The sequence below is a fragment of the Trichomycterus rosablanca genome, chromosome 10 (genome assembly GCF_030014385.1).
Source record: "Trichomycterus rosablanca isolate fTriRos1 chromosome 10, fTriRos1.hap1, whole genome shotgun sequence".
Lineage (NCBI taxonomy): Eukaryota > Metazoa > Chordata > Actinopteri > Siluriformes > Trichomycteridae > Trichomycterus > Trichomycterus rosablanca.
The window spans coordinates 19,331,988-19,344,645 of record NC_085997.1 but is presented as its reverse complement, the minus strand read 5'-3'; the positions used below and the strand labels follow the sequence as shown (position 1 = coordinate 19,344,645).

General features: G+C 37.8%; 1 protein-coding gene across 6 annotated transcripts in view; it reads left to right on the top strand.

Moving 5' to 3' along the window:
* Positions 1–12,658, top strand: part of nrxn1a (neurexin 1a) — a 267,067-nt gene that overhangs the window by 219,139 nt on the left and 35,270 nt on the right. For all 6 annotated transcript variants that reach the window (XM_063002922.1, XM_063002923.1, XM_063002921.1 and 3 more), the window contains one exon: positions 9,314–9,485. In XM_063002922.1, the coding sequence (XP_062858992.1) occupies positions 9,314–9,485 (172 nt within the window). The remainder of the gene's footprint in view (positions 1–9,313; positions 9,486–12,658) is intronic.

The window sequence follows — 12,658 nt, the reverse complement described above, 5'->3', positions numbered from 1 at the left end:
ATTTTAGTTACTTGTACAGATACTCCCACAGATGACTGTGTCTGTGTCTGACATGCCCAGACCTGCAGAGCCAAGATGATTCCTTATAGCTGTGATATGCTTCCCCAGAAGTGTGTCTAAGAGGAGTTTGAAGTAAGTGTGGTAAATCCTGAAGCTATAAGTGTTCATCAGAACAGAAGGAGATATTTGGCTGTCAATTGAATTGTGGCATTGATAAGAAAAATTCGTTCATTCTTTTACCACCTCTCACCATCCAATCTGGCAGAGCTTGAGAAAAAGAATAAGATAAACTGCCCAAATCCTGTAATTGCTGCAACAGATGCTTCAAGAAAGTATTGAATAACGGGTCTGAATACTTAGTAAATTTTATTTCATCATTATGTGGGATTAAGTGTTGAATGATTTAATAAAAATGACCATTATATGACAGTTTTAATATCAAATCCAGAGCACAATAAAATGTTCATGAAGGGGTCCCAAATACATTCTGGATCCATTGCACATATACACCGATCAGGAATAACATTATGACCACCATCCTAATATTGTGTTGGTCCCCCCTTTGCTGCCCCACTCGCAACAAACTGTGATGCATTGTGTATACTGACACCTTTCTATCAGAACCAGCATTAACTTCTTCAGCAATCTGAGCTACAGTAGCTCGTCTGTTGTATCGGACCACACGGGCCAGCCTTCACTCCCCACGTGTATCAGTGAGCCTTGGCCGGCCATGACCCTGTCACCGGTTTACCGCTGTTCTTTCCTTGGACCAATTTTAATAGATACTGACCACTGCAGATAGGAAACACCCCAAAAGAGCTGCAGTTTTGAAGATGATCTGACCCAGTCATCTAGCCATCACAATTTTGCCCACAATTCCGTTCAAATCCTTACGCTTGCCCATTTTTCCTGCTTCTAACACATCAACTTCGAGGATAAAATGTTCACTTGCTGCCTAATATATTCCACCCACTAACAGGTGCCGTGATGAAGAGATAATCAGTGTTACTCACTTCACCTGTCAGTGGTCACAATGTTATGCCTGGTCGGTGTATATATATATATATATATATAATTTTGTTTCATTTAATTTTCATCAACTGCTTTATCCTGGTCAGGTTCACTGGAGGCCCAGTTTCACCAACAAACACTGGCTACAAGTCCAAAATGCCCTGGACCCCCTCTTAAACCCTCAAACACAGTTAGTCATATGTGTGTGGACACCTAGCTGGCTTGTATCATTGCTGAGATTTAAACCCAGATCTTAGCTATTGTGGGCTTAGCTGCACCACCCAGGTGCTTTTGTATCACCTACCTTTTATCTATAGAAATGTACTGTATATCATTACGTTGCATCCAGTTAACCCCTCTCCCTAGGCATTACCTTAAGTGCCGCAGAGAGCCCCATCATGTAAAATGGTTGAGGCTGGTCTAGCCTGTCTCATCTGGGCTGAATGCCATAGTGTTTCAGCAGGCCTGCTCCAGCACCCAGACATACACCCACGCTCTGTCACATTTCAGCATCACCAGCCTGAACCAGCACTAAATGAGACACATCATTAGTGACTCCAGAACCAACACCAGATCAGCCCTACGGGATGTGCCAGCCAAGTGCATGTGGGTGTGTCTTGGTATAAATGTGTAAGGGCATGTGTTTGTTCTTTTCACAGGGACTAAATGTCCCCATGACAGGAAAACGTGAAATTTTTTAATACTGGTGTTACAAATGGCTGTTCTCCCAAAAGAAAATGTACAAATTATGTCAGTTTGAGTACTGACTGTAAAAATGGATATTTAAATATAATTGGTTTATTTTTGCTGCTTTAACAGCCTTCATTAGTTTCCTTGAGCAAGCAAATCAAGTTTATCAACACAAACCCTGTGGATGTAGACATTCCTTACTGAAAAAAAATTGCATTTTATCAAGCACTGTAAATTTATTATTAAGCACTGTAAAGCACGGTGGCTCAGTGGGTAGCACTGTCGCCTCACAGCAAGAAGGTCCTGTGTTCGATCCCCAGGTAGGCCGGTCCGGGTCCTTTCTGTTTGGAGTTTGCATGTTCTCCCAGTGTCTGCGTGGGTTTCCTCCGGGAGCTCCTGTTTCCTCCCACAGTCCAGAGACATGCAAGTGAGGTGAATTGGAGGTACTAAATTGTCCATGACTGTGTTCAATGTAAGCTTGTGAACTGGTGAACCTTGTGTAATGAGTAACTACCGTTCCTGTCATGTAAGTAACCAAAGTGTAAAACATGACGTTAAAATCCTAATAAACAAACAAACATATATTACAGCCCATAATCAGAAAAAGTTGGGACAGTATGGAAAATGCAAAGATATTTCATGTTTTGTCTGGTCAGCTTTATTTTATTTATTAATATACACCCATTCCTGTTTTCAGGCCTGCAACACATTTTAAAAAGTTGACATGGCAGCAACAATTTAGGGCTAGTAATAAAATGAAAAAACAAATAAATAAAAATGTGATTTCCAACAGGTGACTGTAATTATAATTGGGGAAAAAAGCAGTATCCACAAAAGGCTGACTCTTTGCGGAGCAAAGATGGGCAGAGGATCTCCAGTTTGTCCACAAATGTGTGAAAAAATGGTTAAGTTTAAAAACAATGGACCTCAAAGGAAGATTGGAAAGGATTTGCCTCTACAGTGCATAATATTGTTAAATAATTCAAGGAATCTGGAGTAATTTCAGTGCATAAAGGGCAATGGTACTCAGTGAACACCCATGATCTCCAATCCCTCAGATGGCACTGCATCAAGAACCGTTTTTCATTAATAGCAGATATTTTTCCATTTTAAGTGGTAAATGATTTACTGTCCATCTTTTTTCGAATGTGTTGCAGACCTGAAATGCAGGAATGGATGTATATTAAGAAATGAAATAAGGTTGCTCAGACAAAGCATGAAATAGCATACATAACTACGTAAGTAAATGTAAGAAACACTGGAGTATTTATTCTTTTATTATCCATACTGTCTCAGCTTTGTCTGATTTGTGGTTATTGTAATCACTGTTTTGTGACTGAAAATATGCTTGTTAAATCAGAGGTGTTAATAATAACAAGTAGCATCTGGAGCACCCTACTGATACAGTAACACCATAAATAAAGAAATAAATTCAGCAGCAATTATAAACTGATTACAGTCATATCACACAATTATCCATTCTTGTGTCCAATTCAGTTTAATAATGACACAAACGCTGGCTTACTTTGCTCCTGATGAGAGGACATTGCTGCTATTTTCATTCAGATAAAACACTCAAGATGCCTGAAAACTCATAAAGTTGTATTACAAAATGTGTATTCTTATTCTGCATGAATCCACTGTGAATGCATCAGTATTTTTAGCACCACTATTGCAGATATGGAGCTGAGCCGGTGATGAAATGATTAAACACGCTTTCACTATGGACTTTTTGCTAGGATTTTACATTCATTTGATTTGAAATAGAATCATTTGTTAAACATCACATCGTTCAAATATTTGTGGTTTTATGGTAATTTGGGCTTTGGTGTCATGGCTCATTTAGTTGTCTATCCTTTTCTTGCAGATTTTAGCCCAAAGGCATTTAGCTGGAGCTTTTTTTACATTGTGTCTGCTAATCTGGGACAGTACTACACATGGGGCAGAATGTAGGACAGAGGCATAGCCAAAGTGTTACATGTGTCTCATAAACTATGGCCTACTAGACGTTTTCTGTGATTAAATCTAGGACTGTAATCATAAAGTCAAAGGTGGTAATTATTAATGCCCCCATCCACAATCCGTACATTTATATTTTACTGCCTTCATTTCCCAAATCCCTTAGTGTTTGGACTGTCTACACTTTCGATGGTGGTGGCCTCTTTGTACACCATCACATTTGTGTATATGAGTGGCACGGTAGCTCAGTAGGTGGCACTCTCACCTCACAGCAAGAAGGTCCTGGGTTTAATTCCCTTTCTGTGTGGATTTGCCTGTCCTCTCCATGCCTACGTGGGTTTTCTCCCACAGTCCAAGATGTGTCATTTAGATGAATTGGAGATTGGAGAATTTTATGTGACTGTGTCTGACATTAAACTTGATCTGATGAATCGTGTGTAACCTGTAACTACCTGCCCTGTCATGAAGTTTAAAACACGACATTAAAAATCTAATAAATAAACAAACAACATTGGTGTATATCTGGGACAGCGGTAGCCTAATGGGCTATCAACTGAAAGGTTGAGAGTTCTAATCCCAGCTCTGCCATGCAGCCACTGTTGGGCGCTGTACAATGGCTGACCCTGCACTCTGACCCCAGCTGATATGCGAAGAAAGAATTTACGTTATACTGCGTCTGTATATGTATATATGACAAATAAAGGCATTCTATTCTATTATATTCTATTCTATATAGCATGGCAGCTGATTGTAAAGTTTATTATAATCCTGATATATAAAAAAAATAATCAGAAATGAATGCTTGCACCAGATGGGGCAAGCATTGCGCCACAGCTGCCAAATGTGCCATACTACCTACAGACACTAAAGGTAAAAAAAAATGTCACCAATTTACCTACCACTTGGACCACACAGACATAAGAATAACATTTAAAAAAAATTTCTTGTCCATTTTTCTATATTTTATCTTCCCAAAAGTCCATCTGTCTTTATTAGGGCAATGCCCAGATGCCCTTATAGCATCTTATGGGGGTTGAGGTCACCTCCTTGTTTGGACAGCAGGGTGAAAGGGAGGTCACTTTTCCATTTAGACTGGAGCATTGTATGTCACGGCTCATCAGAGCACAGCCTCTTTCCACCTCACTTCACCGACCAAAAAGCGCAAAAGATGGGCAAGCAGATGGAAACCGGCAAGGCAGAGACATTGTTAGAGAGATGGAGGTGATAAGGGTGAAGCACAAGCATTTCCTCATTGTCAGTGGCCAAAAAAAATTATATGACCAACGGCAGTGTGGGGCTGCATTATAAGTTTTGAAGAGCAGAAGAAACACCCTGTTTTGGCCAGTCTGAGGGAAGCAGAACAACCAGCTTTCTTCATGTAGAGGGCTACTAATCTACTATCTAGCCAAGGTCTCTCGCGTGATCAGACTCTGCTCTGGTGGAAAAGTGTGAATTACAGTAGTAGTGATCACAAACGTAGTTTCTTTCATCACCTTCACTTGCATTTTATTATTACACCCGGCACAGACGGTTCCAACTGAAACTATATAATTTATATGCAGTAGAAGAAGTGACTCCTTCATAGGTACAGGAATAGGTACACATGAAAACTATGTCTCCCTTATCCTAATCTAGTTCATACTGCTGATATGTGACGTGATTCTATGATCAAGCCAACTTTAACAGAGCAAAACTGTTAAGGCTGTTTAGGAAATTTTACAGTGTCTATGGGAATTTGTACCTATTCAGTTAAAACAACATTTGTGAGATTGTACACTGATGTTGGGCAAAAAGGCCTGGTTTAAAATCATCACACGGTTCATTCCAAAGGATCTGGAGAGTTAAGAACAGGGCTCTGGGCATGTCACTGGACCTCATACAGGGTTGGAACAGGGCCCTCCACAAACTGTTATCATATTATCTTATGTAGTTGATTGAAATACTTGTTAGCATAGATGTGGCTGCGACACCTAAACTCAATAATTTGAAGGGGTGTCCACATACTTTTGGTACTATATTGAGACACCTGACTAAGCTTGTTGGTCATTCTACTTTAAATCCACGGGCAATAATATACAATTGCCCCCCATTTGCAACCATTTAGTCAAATGAGGATTTGTTAGGTTAGGCATTTATGTTGGAGGAGAAGCCCTGGCTCACAATCCATGTTCCAATTCATCCCAAAGGTGTTCAGTAGGGTTGGTTTCAGGGCACTGTGCAGGTCCCTGGAGTTATTTCATACTAAGCATTTTAAACCATGTCTTTATGGACCTCATTTAAGCAAATAGACACAGTCATGCTGGACCAGTTGAGGACTTTTCCGAAACCGTTTCACATAATTGAAAACATACAGTTGATTTTATAAAACTCACTTTATATACACACATGTAGTCATTAACTTAAAAAATGTATCTACAATCTACATACATTGGCCATATAGTGTATCATGCTTTTAATTGTAGGCTTATTTAACGTCTGTTTGCTATGAACTTGTAAAATTTACCCTTGTAAATAACTGTTTTTTTCTGTCAACAGTAGCGAGTTACATTTATTAAAAGTGAAAGTGACTGTGTCAATTATAGCAGTACTAACTGTGTGTGATTGCTGGTGATTGTATGAGTGATTGTGCACCTTTGAGGGGTCTGAGTGGGGTCAGATGAAAATGCTTTCTGCCACTTATGAAAACAAACAACGGCGTTATGCATGCAAATAGAGCAATTACGTGAAGAGAGCAGCTCTGTATGCATAAACATGCTTGTGCAGGTTTGCATCTCTACTAGCTGTAATATCTGTGGGGGATTACATAATGCAAGCTGAATTCATTAGACTGTGTATGTGCATTTTGACTTGTTTCTTTGACGTGAATCCAAATGGATTTCGCATGCTGCGCTGCTTTTCTGTTTAACAAAACACCAATTAAGGTTGGAGGCCATCTAGTGGTGCAGTTGTGTATTACATTGCATAATTAGTGTTTCAGGTTGCGATAATGAACCTTCCAGATTTAATTCTGCGAGGGAATTTAATAATATTTATATTTTATATGTCTGCAGAATCTTTGCATGCTCCTCACAAACGTAAAACAATAATAAGGTGAAAATACACTTATTAATACACTTAAATATCAAAACAATGACAATATGAAATATATTATTTTCATCTAAAAAAAATCTGACTAGCAGTCTGTATCAGTGCATTTTTAAGTTCAATTTTAAAACAAATAAATACACTTAAATATCAAAGGAATGACTGTAAAATATATTATTATTTTTATGTACAAAGAATCTGATAAGCAATCTGTGTAAGTGCATTTCTAAGTTAAATTTTAAAACAAATGATTTTTTTCATTCATTGATTTAAAGCATTTGATCAAATTAATACAGTAAAATTAAAGCATTTTGTAAAGGTTAAGTTTATTTGTGTAGCACTTATTACAGTAAAGAAAAGCAAGCCAAGGGCAACATTGGCAGGGCAAAACTCATTAAATATTGTAAGATAGAAACCTTGGCACGGTGGCTTGATGGTAGCACTGTCATCTCAAGGTCCTGGGTTTGATTTCCAGCAGTGGCGGCTGCTGGTCTTTCAAAGAGGGGAAGCTCATTGTCGGCTTACATCATAAAATTTGTCAATTTATTTATACATAAATTTTGCCCTCCGTTCCTTTTCAAGAAAATGGCCTGTGATCCTATAGAAGAAATGAGTTGCAGTTTGTCTTTCAACTTCACTCGCAAAATCCGCGATGGGACTGAAGCTTGCAGTGATTAAGTGAAGTGTAGATCTCGAAATAGCTGTCAATCAAAACTGGACTCAGCCTTTCGACTGATCCTCCAATCATCTTGCAGAAGCTCAGCGTCCAGACCCGCCCACAGCTCCATTCACCCCCAGAGACACTCAGCGTCCGGGGGCGGGACAAAATCGTGGCATTTATCCAATGACCGGCGAGTTTCGAAGCAATGAAAAAAAACCGTTCCATGCAGTGCCATAGAAGTGAAGAGACGCTCAGCTTCTGCGGGCAAATGCATTGACGCTACGGGAGTTAACAAAATCGAGTCACTCGTCTTCGAGATGAACGTGTTCTAACGCATTTGTAGTCAATGAAATGTTAACACAACTGTACATATTTGACCATTTAATTTTTGACATTTTAGGGGAAGCTGAGCTTCCCTTGCAGTCTTAGAGAAATTGCCACTGATTTCCAGGTGGAGTGGTGCGGGTCCTTTCTGTGTGGGATTTGCCTGTACTTTATGTGTCCGTGTAATTTTCCTCTGGGAGCTCTGGTTTTCTACCGCAGGTGTGTGTGTGTGTGTGTTTGCCCTGTGATGGACTGGCGACCTGTTCAGGGTGTTTCCTACCCTTCGCCTGGTAAATTGTACCTACCAAGACCCTGAATAGAATAAAGCAGTGGTAAAACATACAGTAAATGAATGAATGAATGAATGGCCAGTTAACTCAAGCAGATAATCGAAATAAAAAACATTTAATCAAATTAATAAAGTAAGATTAAAGCATTTTGTACAGGTCAAAGGGTTTCTAATGCAAAGGTTACCCATACATGAGGTAAGGGATGGACTTAAGTAAGGTAAGGGTTAGACATTATCAAATTTATTTGTGTAGCACTTATTACAGTGAAAATGATCCAGCCAGGGTCAACATTGGCAGGGCAAAACTCCCTAAATATTGTAAGATAGAAACCTTGGCACAGTGGCTTGATGGGTAGCACTGTCACCTCACAGCAAGAACGTCCTGGGTTTGATTCCCAGGTAAAGCGGTGTGAGTTTCCTTTGGGAGCTCTGGTTTTCTCCCGCAAGTGTGTGTGCATGTTTGCCCTGTGATGGACTGACGACCTGTCCAGGGTGTTTTCTCCCTTTTGCCAGGTAAATTGTACCTACCGCGACCCTGAATAGTATAAAGCCGTGGTAAAACATGCAATGAATGGCTAGATAACCCAGGCAGATAATCAAAACTAAATAATTGCAACATTTTCAATAATATCAGACCAACTTTATTAATTTCTATAGGAACATAGTTTATGCGTTATCTAATGTTACTGTTTTGCAGGTTCAGTCTTTCACCCTTCTTTAATTGTATCTTTGATAAAGGACATTTATAAAGGTTGCACGCCTTCATTTGCTCGTGGATCCACAATCCATGATGAAGTAGTGTACCTGAACACAATAAATTGATACATTTTCTAAAGGATTTATGAACGGGAGAATGCATCTCAATTTCTGTCATTCTGTATTTCCTTCATGTAATAGCCTAATTAAAATAGATATTAAGGTATGAATTATGAATCCTGTGCTTTGCTAGCCCAGTAGAGAAGCTGTTTATCTTTTTGATGCATTGTGCTGTTGTTCACGGACCTATACAGTTTTTTTAGCTGGTGTTTGGTGCATAAATGTAATCAAAAATAGTGGATATTTTTTCCGATAAGATCAATATTAAGACATTGAAAAAAATATGACCATAACACTTGTACACATTGTATGCATTGTAATTTATTAATCATTTACAGGTTAGAATAAAACCATGATTATGTTTAAATAGGTAAGACCTTTGCCAAATGGTATAGAGTACAAAAGAATGCTGCAGAATGAAAAGACGTTGCATTTTTACAACTTGTACCTTTTTCTCTGTCCTTTTTTACTTTTCACAGGAAAAAGGCAATATCAGGGTGGTGTTCAATGTGGGCACAGATGACATAAATATAGAAGAGACCTCAAAGTTTGTAAATGATGGAAAATACCACATAGTTCGCTTTACGCGGAGTGGTGGTAATGCCACTTTGCAGGTGGATGATCTGCCAGTCATTGAACGATACCCAACAGGTAAGTCCACGTACTCTAATACACACACACACACACACACACACTTTTACATAGACACACTCAATATCAATGATAAATGATGTCTGAGCTCTGTAGCAGAGTTTCAATCGCAGGGTTAAGGACAAAATGGCTTTGTCCATGACTGTGCTTTCATTCAGTTCTTAAAAGGTAACCCTGCTCTTCTTTTCAAATGTCAGCACTGATGATGGCTTGAGCGATGGGAAAGGAATCGGGGGGTGGGGGTGGTTATAACACTGGAAAATGTCAAAGAATTGGGTATTCAATTCACTAGCCTCACACCAACCTGAAAAAGCCCTGACAAAAGCTTGACTAGAGATCAGAGATGAGGAATAATTCCACTGCTCTCACTTGTCAATCATCATGAAAAGGGAGCTGTTTGTTCTCGCTCGCAGTTTATGTTGAGCTCTTTCACAGATATCACTTCCATTATGCAGATCATTTTGAAAGCGGACTTCAAGTCCGTCCTCAGTTATCCACGTCCTTGGTGAGGACTGGAGAGGAGAAATAAAACAATCAAAATGTCTGAGCAGTGTAAAGTCTGATTACACACAAAATGTTGTTATAATTATTATTTATATAATAGTATTCTTTTATAAAAACACTTTTATATATAGTCTAAATTCCTGAACTACATTTTACTTAAATAATTGTAAATGAATAATAACACATTATAAATGGTTCATTTATTTTAAAAAAACATCTATGAATTGGCTGGTTTGAAAAATTATATCTAATCTGTTTTACTGTTCTTAATGTAATCTGGGATACTATTCAAGAGTGTAATTATTATTATAGACATCTTCTTTTCTGTGAATGTTTCTTGCTTTGTCAAAACTCCTATAAAGAAACTAAATGCAGTTACAGAATTTACTCATGGGATACACCCATTAATATTTTTGTGAGTTAGCCAGTTGATTCCTGTGCATGCACATTGTTAAAATAATCTGGATAATAATAATCATGATGTAGATTCAATTTCTGCATGATTTTTCTTGATCTTTGATTTTGGCCTGGTAAAAATGCCTGGTTCATTTATATCTTTAACTGTGGCCACCCAAATGCCTGTAGTATAGCTGTGCAAATCGTACCTTCATGTTGCAGGTTATGGGCTGCAGGTACAGTAGCACTGCTTTAACCACATTTCCCAGTCTTTGTACAAACTGTACATGTATGGAATTACAACTAAGAGAACGTGTCATGTCAGTCTGCATCACAAACCTCCTACTGTCATAACAAATCAGTGATGGTTTTATTGTGTTGACATACAATTTAGTACAGTAACATGCAGTTAAAGATCCTCAAAGTAGGATGTGTATGAGTGTAATGTACCTGCATAAAGACTCAAATAAACAATATACAGTTGCCTTGATAAAAAGTGTTTAATCTTAAAATATAATAATAATTCAATCTAAACAAATGATATATAATTTGTTAAAAATAGTTTTATATGTATGTTGAGAATGCATGTTTATGCTTGCGAAATATACAAAATTTGTAATTCTAAAACAGTACGAAGATGAGTTCTGCATGCCAAACCACATAGTGGCATCAAATCAAGTTTACTGACTTGGTTTGGGGGTACTAGGTGATGCAAGCAGTAGTATCTGTCCCTCAGGATTTGGAAGTCCTTGCTGGCTTAATTTTAGCTCTGAATAACCCAGTTATTATGCTACAATCCAAGCAGAAGTTTTCTGATGTTAAAATAATAACTCTATTGTCAATGCACTATTGTTAATGGCAAGAAATACATATCATGGAGCATGTCATATGGATTATGTAATAGAATATATAAGAAATAAATTGGCATTCATCAACAGTTCTTGTACTTCAATATCAAGAGCACTTCAATCAAATAGGTGATAAAATCCAAGAATTAGTGTATTAGTTGTGTACATGTAAACATCCTCAGATGTACTGTACAACACACATCTTCATCCTGAGTTTATGCATTGTATTGCAAAAAGAAAAACAAAACCTTGACCAGCAGAAATGATTTTTGATCTTATAATTGTAATCTACAGTATGTATATACCTTACATTTAATAAAAAAAAAATTAAACTTCATTAAAAATTTCAAGATTTTGTGTATATATAAACAAAAGATAACGAGATTAATCCATGTAGTATTTTCAACTAAGTTACATTCTTACATCTACATATTATGCAACAGGTACAAGTGAAGGATCGCTATTGCAAATTGCTGTGATTGTTATTCTCATGCACAAAAAGAATTAGGTACAGTGCTCAAAGAGAAGAAAAAGAGAACATTGTGCAATGCAATGTGTTTCTTCTGTATTTTTATTGGTAAATACAAACCAATCAGTCAGAGCCAATCAAGACAATCAGTTCATTTTGATATGGATCTGTTCAGATGAGATATGTCAGGGATTCACAGAACCAAACCTTATGAATTAGTGTCTGAATGCTAATTAAGACAGTGTCTGAGATGGCAAGAGTAAAACTTTTCCAACCCAAAAAGTCCATGATGATTCCATTTAATCAGAGCCTGATTTGCAGAATCTGATTTGCAGGAGACGGCTGATAAACCAACCAGAATTTAAATGAACATGAAATGTAATCAACTATTTAAAACAATATTCCTGATCATTTGTTCTGTCATGGCTTACACTTATTATATATCTGAAACCAGGGAGGAACTGATCAGTTGAAATTTTAATGCACGTCTATAACATATGGCCAAAAATATGTGGACGCCTGACATCCAATTTTAAAACCATGACCAATAATATGGAATTCCCTCTTTGCAGCTATAACAGCCTCCACTCTTCTGGGAAGGCTTTTACTAGGTTTTGGTGATGTCTATGCCTCTTAAGTTGTCTGTGTCCATCAAATCATTTGTGAGGGCAGGCACTGATGTTTGACAAGAAACTACATTCCAGTTCATTACAATGGCCAATAAAGTTCTTCTACATCTAATTTTATTAAACCAGGTCTTTATGGGCCTCACTTTGTGTACAGATGCACAGTCAAGCAGAAACAGGAAAGGGCCTTTCCTTAACTATTGCCACAAAGCTGGAAACATGTAATTAGTTTAATAAACCCTTGAGCAATGAATGTGGCTGAAACACTGAATGTAAATGTGACACCATATAATGTAGACTCTCTACAATATCATGTAGCTTTACCATGTC